The following is a 12,512-nucleotide window of genomic DNA, read 5'->3' as shown; positions in this document are numbered from 1 at the left end:
ATGATGTATTCGACGGTAAGAACATATGTTTAGACTCTCAGTTATTATTAAAGTTTTTACTTTTTTATGATGGTGATAATTTATATATTTTTTTAATGACTTTTTAGTGTTTGGGAATATTAATTTCATTGTTCGTTTGCCTTACTCTGGCCGAAGATAAAAAATCTTCAGACGTTCTAGTGGCTGAAGCTTCTCACGAAGAAAAATGGGAACATCACGGAGGAAATTGGAAGAAATTGTCTAATAATCATGGCACACATAAGCATGGACACAAATTTGACAAAGACGATTGGGGTGAATGGGATAAACACGGTAGCAATCAACATCACGATAATGGCGGACATAAATTCGATAAGTATGGTAAAGACGACGAAAGTCATAACCATCACGGATTCGATGGGCACGGATCTCACGGTAGATCTAATTGGAATAGAGGTGGAAAAAAGGACGAATCGGAAGAAAGAACGAATTATCACGATAAAGGTCAGAAGCATCACGGATTTAAAAAGTCGTATCACAAAACAGATGGAGGAGACCAAAAGTCGGAACACGATATCTTTAGTCAGGGCAAGTATCATAAGAGTTACGATGAGGAGGATAATTGGAAGAAGTATAATGGAGAAAAATATCATAAAAATCATCACGGAAAAGAATATTTCGATAAAAACGAACACGGAGACGATTTTCGTAAATTCGAAGAAGGTGGACGTAATAATTATCAAGGAGAAGATTATAAAAAAGGTGGAAAATATTCTGATAAAAAGTGGAGCCATAAGGACAACAATGATCGCCATCATCATTCTAGAGATGAGACGGGTGGTCGCGGTTCTAGTCACGGTAAGGGACATTTTATTGGTCATCATTAATCAAAATAGTCACTGAAAATCGAAAACAGAATACGGAAGGATTACTTTAAACACTTTTCCTATGTTTGGATGAGTTGTAACTTCTTTCTGCAATTGTTAGTCCTGTGATTTTATACCGTAAACAAATTGTATTCAATAAACTCAAATTTTTAATGTTATTATTCCCGATGCTAAACTAATCGCATTAAACTGTACTTTTGTACGGAAAGAAAATAATAAAATATAATTTACGAATTAAACAGTAAACTATTGTATTAAATTTTAACTACAAATTAGATTCATCTGTTCGATTAGTCTCATTTGAATTACTTCAGTTATCTTTACAAAAACTCTTTCGTATACCTATAAATTTTGAGTTTGAAACAAGAAGCGCACGAGAAACAGAATATTAGTGTTCTTGAACACGTCACAAACCTGAGATTTAGTGGAAAGGAAGTATTTGTAATGAAGTATATTATGAATTTCTTTGTTTCAGTTTTCCGAAGCTTATATTTAAAAATTATTCGTGAGAAGAAATTCTTTTTCTTTATACAGTCATTAATAGACAGGAAGATTATGGCCAATATACACGTGAACTCTATGGAATAGGAAAGTGAAATATGAGAGAGAGAGAGAGAGAGCACAGCTTGTCAGTTATGGAAAGATAACAAAATGAGTTTCGAAGACACTGTATTAAAATAATTCTTTTTAGTTAGAGTAAAAGCCTTGCTCATCTCCTGACATTTATCTTTTCAAAGAATGCTAACACTTAACACCTAAAGGGGTTAAATAAATTATAGTATTTGGTATGAGGAAATCCTGCGACATCTTTGATATTGTTAAAAGTTAAAACTTTAATTTTAATTTGAAGTAACAATTAAAAATCATACATTACTCTTCATTCATAGAATACTCTTAATAAATATCTTAATGGTAGTAATATTTAATATTATAAAGTATTAAAGAAAATTTTTTTCTTTCTTAATTAATATATAATAAATATATCCAGTTTAAAAATATTTCTTAAACTGACTAGAACATTATAACTTTGATAAATAAATAAATTAACCTATATCTTTCATGAGTATTTATAGGCTATCATTAATCATTGGTGTCACAACAATGTAAATCTGTATTTTTTAAGAAGTTATCGATTATTATTCCCACAAATGAAACTGTTTCTTCACTACTTTCAGCGCTAAAAATGCCATAGTAGCGAGTTTTGATACTAATTTATTTTATCTTCTACGTGTTCATACCATATTTAGTTGCATTTGAACTACTAAATATCTCTGTTGAAAGCCAATAGAAGTATTCTAATTACAGCCATTCTATTTGTAATAGCAAATAACTAATCTTAACAATGTTTTAGTTATAATGTAACTTTTTGTATAACTCAATTCTGATTAACTACCTCAATATACAGTAAATCAATAATATAATGATGTAATGATATCTCAAAATAGATCTTACTTTATATTTTATTCGGATTGAAATGAAAAAATAATAAAAATTATTTCTGTAATTACAGAGCGATTAAGTAGTTCAATTATATTAATGAAGTGTGTAACTGTTACAGCAGGATACACTTAAGAGTTAACAGATTAGCTACTTCCCAATCATCCTCTATTGAGAAAAGATGGAAACTAGAATATTAATTTAAAAAAAAAAGGTTAAGAAGAAATGATAACTTATCAAATTGATATCAATATCGCTAATGATCTGTTTACAAACCACACTTAAAGGTCAATACATTCACCAGTTTCAAATGTTTTCGACTCTTTAGAAGTCTGGGGACTGGGGATCTAATCCGGGCCACCCTATTGTGGGTCTTGTCTAATCTACGATGGATAAGAAAGATTATTTTAGTGCCCACAGGAAGGAAAGAGCTAAAGTTAAAAATATAAAATATATGGTGCCATCATTTGTTCGCGTACGAAATTAGTATTACTTAATAACACATCATTCTATTGGTAAAAAAACATCGTTATCGTGTCATCTTTAATGTCGAATTGCGTCACAATAGATCCGGGCGAAAAACATCCCCTAGAAATTGATCACAGACTTTCAGACCGACGTCTAAAAATGTCGAAGAAGATCAATAAAATATAAGGTATATGAACTATTTCTTAATCGTTAGAATATAGTTTGATTCAGTCAATATTATTCGACCTTTAAAAATCACTTAAAATTTTAATTACTCCTTCGCTATGTACAAGTGGAATAAGTGAGTTATCGTTTACATAGTTTTTCTTATGTCATTTCTAATTCGTATCTAAGCTGATAATGAGAATCACCAATTAAAATAATCGCCACTCCTACTAGTACAGAGAGTATATGCACAATCTGCACCCATTACGGAGTTTATGATTGGTCGGATTTATTGATGAAATTAGATGTTGTTTTATGTATAATTCTACGAATTGTGTGCGATTTATTTTAGAACTGTTCACATAATTATAACTTGTAGTAAATAAAAAATTTTAAAATATTTGTACGTCGTAAAACGTGTACAGATTCACAATCTGTAGACTTTATCTGAATCTGAGTCATTTGAATCTTTTGTAGAAGGGATTGATTGAGTATTAAATCTTTATCCGAAGTTTCTTTTGTTTGGTTCTATTGAGGCAGTAGAATCATTTCGTCCGGTGTACACAGAGAAATTACATCTGTTTGACCGAATAAGGTAACGCGATACAAAACGATCTGCTAAGGGAAGTGCCTTCCTGAGGACTTTCATAGAAAACTAGGTTCTATTTAGATGAAGAAAATCCAGAAAATTTTACGTGATCAGCAAGAACCAAAGAATAACTACCGGTGTTCAGTACTTTTATCTACTTCAACACTGGTGGGTGGACACGGTGGACTATCGACGTTTAATCTTTCGTGAAAAAAATCATAAGGAGTAAAGTAGTTTTTAATAAATTTGATGAAAAACTTTTTCATTTTCTTTTATTCATACATTTTTATAGCTTTCGGGGAGAATCTCGCATGCATGATTAGCCGGTCTACTAGAGCGTAGGTAGGCTAATGCTTTAACCGCCTCAGTCATCCGACCGGTTTATTATTGCCTTAAGTAGTTAAATTGTTTCCAATGAATTTCATTGAAAATAACGATTTTTAAGATTATTGTTAGCATTGATTTTTGATTGAACAATGATTTTTAATAATATTGTTAAATAAATAATCAAATATAACTGACAGAAATTTCTTACCAGACACAGACAGGTAATTTATTTATTTATTTTAAACTCTTCCCGTCCTGTGAGCAAAGAGAGGGCATTTTTTATTAGGCCCATTATGGACTCGACTAACCCCACAATGGAACAGGGGCACGATATATCAGGACGGACTACTCCGAAAAATTCCTAGGGTTTTCGACCCGTCCACATTCGATTTCGAATCTTCAAAGTGGTAGGCTGCCATCTTAATCATTCGATCATCTGGCCGTTTTAATAATTTATTAATAATTAATTAAATTATGAGATACATCAATATATGTAAATTATTATGAATTTTATATTTTGATATGCTATCGATTATAATATTCCAATAAAATTTTCGTAAAATTCCCAAATAATTGAAGTTTTTTTCAGTTTTGGTTCTTCCCATCCTTTAGAAACTAAAAGGCTTTTTAAGCATGTTTATCGTGTGTTTGGCCAGGCTAACGAGAGCGATCAGATAGTGAGGAACGGGGCCAACATATCCGGCACGAACACCTCCCGAGTTGCTCGTCTGAATTAGTTTCCGGTCCTTCAAAGCCATAAACTGGCTCCTTAATTGCCTTAAACCATCTCTAACTAGGACCGGATTCAGAACACTAAGCTAAAATTGTATATGCCATTGTTCGAAATCAATGTAATTGGACTGTAATTTTCCAATTGCTAACCTATAAATTTCCACAGTAGTCCATTATCCGTCCATCCGCCCTTTCCTAATATCGAGAATGAAAATCGAGACCAGATATGAAAAGCTTAGACACCAGAGGCCCAAATTAATTATATGACTGGAAATCACGCGCTTTTTAAAATTACAATATCATGACCATGTCAGAATAAGTAATTGCTCTTTATTTTTATTATTTCCAGATATTTCCCGATGGCTAAATCATTTAACAAATCAAGACGTGATAAAACTTTATCCGGGATACTTTTAAGATATTCAGTACCACCCGATAATTCCTGTTTATTTACAAGCGTATACTTTGGAGTATCCAATGGAAAGTTCGACAATTCCGCATCTTATTCACTGAGAGTAATCATAGCAGATGCGGTGGCTGCGGACCCTCAGACTTATAACGAAACTTATCTCGATCAATCCAATGAGAATTATTGCAATTGGATTCTTAAAGAAGATTCTTGGGGAGGTGCCATCGAACTCTCCATCTTGAGTAATTATTACGGAATAGAAATCGTTGTGGTGAACATCGTGTCTACCAGTCTTCATAAATTCGGCGAAGATAAAAATTATTCGGAGCGTATTCTATTAATATACAACGGTAATCATTATGATCCTCTGATGTTCCAACGTTTTGGAGACGAAGACGACATTCAAACTTTATTTCCAACTTCCAACGAAGAGTTTTTGAATATGGCTCTAGAAATTGCTCGAGAGTTGAAATCAACTGACTTTAATTCCCGAGAAAGCAATGAAGAATTAATTCTGAAGTGTTTTATATGCAAGAAATTATTCGAAAATAAAACAGAAGTTACATAAAGACTAAACATTATGCATTTTGCAATATGAAGATTAATTGTTACAATTGGACTTTCTAGTCTACATTCTATTAATACTATACAAGATGGCTATCTTTTATAGTATTTTATATAAATTTATTTTATTAAAAATAAAATTATTATGTAAAATTACATTATTAACATTCTTTCAATTATAAAATCACATAAAAAATACAATTTTTATCTGCAAACATTCAATAAATGTTTTCCAAATTATATAATACACAATAGGGCCTATAACTTTTTAAACAGATTGATTGATTAATTAACGACGCGAGGAACCGGTACATTGTGGTCTGTATTGTTTGGTATGTAATGCCTGCCTGTAATGGGTATAGACATTACAGACACAATGCTATTCGATTATGAATGAAGAATGGAATTATGAGAGGGTGGGCATAAACTTATATTTCTTAAACCAGGAATTAAATATGCTAGAGACCAACAAATCATTTACTACTGTATCCAGTGGTAACACTAAAGTCGTTACTTTCGGAAGGCTGCGTGACAAAATTAGTCCATTCATTAAAACTTCTGACTAATATTTGTACACGATACCAGAGAAAAAACTACCGGCTCTAGAAAGCTCAAATTTTAATCTTAATCCTTTTCTCATTACCAGTGAGGTGCTGGCGAAACTTCCGGGTCAATAGGTCAAAGTTTACGTTGGTTCTCCATATACCTATTTTAATTATAAATTATATCGCTTAATTTTATGCTTGTAAGGATAAAATTCCATGGAAACGAACAAAATGTTATCCAGAATAAGAAGAGCTAAATGACTCTTTTCTCATGAAAGATTGTCGATTTCTGGTTTATATTAATACAATAAACAAGAAAACACTATAAAGAATTATTCAAGACGAAATATATTACTTACATTATGCATTTCCTACGCTTTTTAATTCTTTAATTATCAAAGAATAACAGAAAATAAAACGAGTTCTATAGGAATCTAACCCAAATTCTTCTGGTTAATCTCCATTTTCTTTTAAATAATTTCCATAGGATTAATTATCTTTCCTGTTTTGTTAACAATTCTAATAATATAGCTAGAACACGAGAAGAAACCGAAATTATAGTTCTAGAATCAGAACCTAAGTCTTTTGTATAATAAAATATAAAAATTAAATTGAATTAATGTAAAGAGCATAAAGAAAGAAAAAATATATATAATAAACCATCACATCACAGACACAAGGCAAATAACTGATTTCCATTGCCTTGAGTACAGTACACAGCTCTGCTTCAAAATATAATTTATTTATTTCATTTTATTTACTTATTATCATAAAAAAAAAACATTGAATATTTATACATATTTTGTTTAAGAATCATCTAAAAATGATTTAAATAGAGTAAAATAATTTTTATGTGTGACTCTGCATAACTTATTATACGAAGTCACGCAGTGTAATTATAATGTTAAAAGAATTCTCAAATTAAAATATATAATATTTTATTTATTTTTAAAAAATATTAAAACTTTCACAAACTATTTTTTTTTAAAAGTAAAATCATAATTTCTGTCATTAAAGTAATGTTAATGATAGAAAAAAATTGTCATTTAATGTTATGTGTGTGTCGTATGTGACATATATTTCTTATTAGTTTTTCGTATCCTCGGGGTAAAATTTTATATATTTTGTACAAAAGTAAATATTTTAATAATCGGAACGTTTTATATTATTTATTTAGTGTTCCAATTTTCGTGCTAGTTAGTTCAAATTACATTGTCTTAAGTAAAAGTTAATCAATTAGGCATCATTCATGCAGAAACTATGAATCTTTTCCACCCTGGGGGTATAATTTATGATTTATGAACAAGATCACATGATCTGTATTGAATACTATTTAAACTGAAAAATTTTCAGTGTAAATCAGTCTCTTTCTGCTTCTTACATTCTTAAAAAGTATTGAACATGATGTATTCGACGGTAAGAACATATGTTTAGACTCTCAGTTATTATTAAAGTTTTTACTTTTTTATGATGGTGATAATTTATATATTTTTTTAATGACTTTTTAGTGTTTGGGAATATTAATTTCATTGTTCGTTTGCCTTACTCTGGCCGAAGATAAAAAATCTTCAGACGTTCTAGTGGCTGAAGCTTCTCACGAAGAAAAATGGGAACATCACGGAGGAAATTGGAAGAAATTGTCTAATNTTATCCGGGATACTTTTAAGATATTCAGTACCACCCGATAATTCCTGTTTATTTACAAGCGTATACTTTGGAGTATCCAATGGAAAGTTCGACAATTCCGCATCTTATTCACTGAGAGTAATCATAGCAGATGCGGTGGCTGCGGACCCTCAGACTTATAACGAAACTTATCTCGATCAATCCAATGAGAATTATTGCAATTGGATTCTTAAAGAAGATTCTTGGGGAGGTGCCATCGAACTCTCCATCTTGAGTAATTATTACGGAATAGAAATCGTTGTGGTGAACATCGTGTCTACCAGTCTTCATAAATTCGGCGAAGATAAAAATTATTCGGAGCGTATTCTATTAATATACAACGGTAATCATTATGATCCTCTGATGTTCCAACGTTTTGGAGACGAAGACGACATTCAAACTTTATTTCCAACTTCCAACGAAGAGTTTTTGAATATGGCTCTAGAAATTGCTCGAGAGTTGAAATCAACTGACTTTAATTCCCGAGAAAGCAATGAAGAATTAATTCTGAAGTGTTTTATATGCAAGAAATTATTCGAAAATAAAACAGAAGCTCAGCGACATTACGAAAATACTGGACATTATGCTTTTTGCAATATAAAACAATCAGAAGATTAACTGTTACAATGGGAATTTCTATATCTCATTAATAAATATATAAAATATCTATTCTACTGTATATTAATTTATTTTATAAAATTAAATGTACATTTTTTTTAATAGCAAAATCATAAAGATGAAAATATATTTCTGACAGAATTATTTGATTTTTAATTTAAGAAAAATATAACTTAATGTAATAGCATTGTGAAAATTCTTCGTACAGGAAAATATTTGATATTTCATATAACATAGTCCATAAATAATTTGTTAATAAAAGACTTTCTAGTATATACGGATGCACAAATTTCTTCAAACAGCCGCGTTTGTTTCTTCGGGTATGGTTTTAGACTGTCGATAGTATCGAAATACAGATTTTAAACATAAATACTATTTGATATTACATTATAAAAAATACCGACGCATCCCTGGCTTGAAGATAGCCAACTCGTCAGTACAATTTAATTATGAAATAGTGTTGAACAACTCGTACCATAGTCCTCCAATGGCCGAGTAGATACAATCACTGAACACTGGCAGTTGGTTGCGGATTCGCGCGAAAAAGATTTTCATTCTCTGAATTATAAATTATGTGTGAGACGCACAGCACCAAAAACTTGAAAGATCCATTCGTTTCCTAAATGGGGGAATTGTTTAATTTCTTCCAAAATAAATTATGAAATATCTCTTTTAGTGGTGCGGGACGATTCTAGCGCAATATTGAAATGTGCTCAAAGGTCGTATATTATTTGTCGAGAAAATATGTGTCACGTACTTTAATTTTAATCAAGTTATTACCTAGGGAATATTATAATAAATACTTTAATTTGAAAAATTCTATAATTATAAAATAATAATAATAATAATTTTATATTTTAGATGGCAACACTTATTAACGTAAACATTAAATATGGCCGCCTCCTCAGACGTGTTATGGGTATTACCAGGTGGGAATTTTAAAATTTATGTTTTATAAATTTACTTTTTATAACATATTTCTTAACGGAATTGTACAAGAGTACAGAAAGCTCATATCAAAGATAATATAATCTGTTAAACTTAAGATGTTATTTATTTTTACTTTTTATTTTGTTCATAGCGTGTTGTATCACCTCATGCACATGTTGCTCGCATTATGTATATGCACTGTCGTGATTTATGATTTATGTAATATCTGTTGTATATTTATAAAAACAAAGGGTCTGTTTTAATGGGATGACTGGGCAACGAGAGAAAAGTTAAGATATAATATCTGGATCAAAGCATCATAAAAAGTGGTTGAAAATCTATATCCCTTAGATTAGCAGATTTCCCCTCAACCATTGTCCATCATTTTATTTCTGGTAAAAACATCAGTTTTATTGTGGAGCATACACTTAAGTGTAGTGTAAATATGAGTAATTCAAATGAAATGAAAAGTAATTTGACATTATCATCAAAATTAAAATTGGAGAATAATTGATTGATTATGGTCAGTGTTGGTGGTCTTTCTTTGGTTAATGTCCAGATACGTGGACTGTCATGGCGGCACTTCCTGTTTCAGCCTAGAAACCGGACCGGTTTGGAGACGACATGTCACGTGACGACGCAAGTGAATGGCGGCGGCTGCTGCACCGTGATAAACGGGGAAAACCGACGCACGGGTTAACGTCCATATATGTAGACTGTCATGGCGGCTCATCTCTGATTCCGGAAAAGAAAAGGAAACAGTGGGGACGCACGTTCTAACCTAACCTAACCTAATCTAATAATATAATTGGTAATAATTATGATAATTTATTAGAATAGGTTAGGTTAGGTTAGAACGTGCGTCCCCACAGTTTCCTTTTCTTTTCCGGAATCAGAGATGAGCCGCCATGACAGTCTACATATATGGACGTTAACCCGTGCGTCGGTTTTCCCCGTTTATCACGGTGCAGCAGCCGCCGCCATTCACTTGCGTCGTCACGTGACATGTCGTCTCCAAACCGGTCCGGTTTCTAGGCTGAAACAGGAAGTGCCGCCATGACAGTCCACGTATCTGGACATTAACCAAAGAAAGACCACCAACACTGACCATAATCAATCAATTATTCTCCAATTTTAATTTTGATGATAATGTCAAATTACTTTTCATTTCATTTGAATTACTCATATTTACACTACACTTAAGTGTATGCTCCACAATAAAACTGATGTTTTTACCAGAAATAAAATGATGGACAATGGTTGAGGGGAAATCTGCTAATCTAAGGGATATAGATTTTCAACCACTTTTTATGATGCTTTGATCCAGATATTATATCTTAACTTTTCTCTCGTTGCCCAGTCATCCCATTAAAACAGACCCTTTGTTTTTATAAATATACAACAGATATTACATAAATCATAAATCACGACAGTGCATATACATAATGCGAGCAACATGTGCATGAGGTGATACAACACGCTATGAACAAAATAAAAAGTAAAAATAAATAACATCTTAAGTTTAACAGATTATATTATCTTTGATATGAGCTTTCTGTACACTTGTACAATTCCGTTAAGAAATATGTTATAAAAAGTAAATTTATAAAACATAAATTTTAAAATTCCCACCTGGTAATACCCATAACACGTCTGAGGAGGCGGCCATATTTAATGTTTACGTTAATAAGTGTTGCCATCTAAAATATAAAATTATTATTATTATTATTTTATAATTATAGAATTTTTCAAATTAAAGTATTTATTATAATATTCCCTAGGTAATAACTTGATTAAAATTAAAGTACGTGGCACATATTTTCTCGACAAATAATATACGACCTTTGAGCACATTTCAATATTGCGCTAGAATCGTCCCGCACCACTAAAAGAGATATTTCATAATTTATTTTGGAAGAAATTAAACAATTCCCCCATTTAGGAAACGAATGGATCTTTCAAGTTTTTGGTGCTGTGCGTCTCACACATAATTTATAATTCAGAGAATGAAAATCTTTTTCGCGCGAATCCGCAACCAACTGCCAGTGTTCAGTGATTGTATCTACTCGGCCATTGGAGGACTATGGTACGAGTTGTTCAACACTATTTCATAATTAAATTGTACTGACGAGTTGGCTATCTTCAAGCCAGGGATGCGTCGGTATTTTTTATAATGTAATATCAAATAGTATTTATGTTTAAAATCTGTATTTCGATACTATCGACAGTCTAAAACCATACCCGAAGAAACAAACGCGGCTGTTTGAAGAAATTTGTGCATCCGTATATACTAGAAAGTCTTTTATTAACAAATTATTTATGGACTATGTTATATGAAATATCAAATATTTTCCTGTACGAAGAATTTTCACAATGCTATTACATTAAGTTATATTTTTCTTAAATTAAAAATCAAATAATTCTGTCAGAAATATATTTTCATCTTTATGATTTTGCTATTAAAAAAAATGTACATTTAATTTTATAAAATAAATTAATATACAGTAGAATAGATATTTTATATATTTATTAATGAGATATAGAAATTCCCATTGTAACAGTTAATCTTCTGATTGTTTTATATTGCAAAAAGCATAATGTCCAGTATTTTCGTAATGTCGCTGAGCTTCTGTTTTATTTTCGAATAATTTCTTGCATATAAAACACTTCAGAATTAATTCTTCATTGCTTTCTCGGGAATTAAAGTCAGTTGATTTCAACTCTCGAGCAATTTCTAGACCCATATTCAAAAACTCTTCGTTGGAAGTTGGAAATAAAGTTTGAATGTCGTCTTCGTCTCCAAAACGTTGGAACATCAGAGGATCATAATGATTACCGTTGTATATTAATAGAATACGCTCCGAATAATTTTTATCTTCGCCGAATTTATGAAGACTGGTAGACACGATGTTCACCACAACGATTTCTATTCCGTAATAATTACTCAAGATGGAGAGTTCGATGGCACCTCCCCAAGAATCTTCTTTAAGAATCCAATTGCAATAATTCTCATTGGATTGATCGAGATAAGTTTCGTTATAAGTCTGAGGGTCCGCAGCCACCGCATCTGCTATGATTACTCTCAGTGAATAAGATGCGGAATTGTCGAACTTTCCATTGGATACTCCAAAGTATACGCTTGTAAATAAACAGGAATTATCGGGTGGTACTGAATATCTTAAAAGTATCCCGGATAA

At 31.5% G+C, this 12,512-nt stretch overlaps 3 protein-coding genes across 5 annotated transcripts in view; all 3 read left to right on the top strand.

Moving 5' to 3' along the window:
* LOC111625785 (putative eggshell protein) lies at window positions 1-866 on the top strand. Its single transcript, XM_023369004.1, has 2 exons — window positions 1-15; window positions 108-866. Exons 1-2 carry the CDS (start codon window positions 1-3, stop codon window positions 864-866), a joined length of 774 nt encoding a protein of 257 aa, XP_023224772.1.
* Window positions 867-2,909: 2,043 nt separating this feature from the next.
* Window positions 2,910-8,430, top strand: LOC111625801 (ubiquitin thioesterase OTU1-like). Of its 3 annotated transcripts, none has more exons than XM_023369029.1 (3): window positions 2,910-2,958; window positions 4,934-5,002; window positions 7,770-8,430. In XM_023369029.1, exons 2-3 carry the CDS (start codon window positions 4,944-4,946, stop codon window positions 8,383-8,385), a joined length of 675 nt encoding a protein of 224 aa, XP_023224797.1. In that variant the 5' UTR covers window positions 2,910-2,958; window positions 4,934-4,943; the 3' UTR covers window positions 8,386-8,430. The 3 variants fall into 3 exon arrangements, with proteins under 3 accessions (XP_023224797.1, XP_023224796.1, XP_023224798.1); XM_023369028.1 differs by lacking the exon at window positions 2,910-2,958 and adding an exon at window positions 3,985-4,073; XM_023369030.1 differs by lacking the exons at window positions 2,910-2,958; window positions 7,770-8,430 and adding an exon at window positions 4,098-4,259 and having other exon boundaries at window positions 4,934-5,626.
* An 803-nt stretch (window positions 8,431-9,233) lies between these two features.
* LOC111625802 (exosome complex component CSL4-like) overlaps window positions 9,234-12,512 on the top strand; it is a 27,649-nt gene continuing 24,370 nt past the window's right edge. The window contains exon 1 of the mRNA XM_023369032.1: window positions 9,234-9,314. Within this exon, the coding sequence (XP_023224800.1) occupies window positions 9,278-9,314 (37 nt within the window). The 5' untranslated portion in view covers window positions 9,234-9,277. The remainder of the gene's footprint in view (window positions 9,315-12,512) is intronic.

The sequence above is a fragment of the Centruroides sculpturatus genome, unplaced genomic scaffold, assembly GCF_000671375.1.
Source record: "Centruroides sculpturatus isolate CEXI.00-Female unplaced genomic scaffold, Cexi_2.0 scaffold355, whole genome shotgun sequence".
NCBI lineage: Eukaryota > Metazoa > Arthropoda > Arachnida > Scorpiones > Buthidae > Centruroides > Centruroides sculpturatus.
Note: the sequence above shows the minus strand (reverse complement) of the source record. Positions and strands in the feature narration are given on the sequence as shown.

Excerpts from the sequence above, each read along its gene's own strand:
- LOC111625801 (XM_023369029.1), top strand. The coding sequence starts at position 4,944 with ATGGCTAAATCATTTAACAAATCAAGACGTGATAAAACTTTATCCGGG. Across the intron at positions 5,003-7,769 it reads TTATCCGGGATACTTTTAAG|ATATTCAGTACCACCCGATA; the intron begins ATATTCAGTACC and ends GATACTTTTAAG.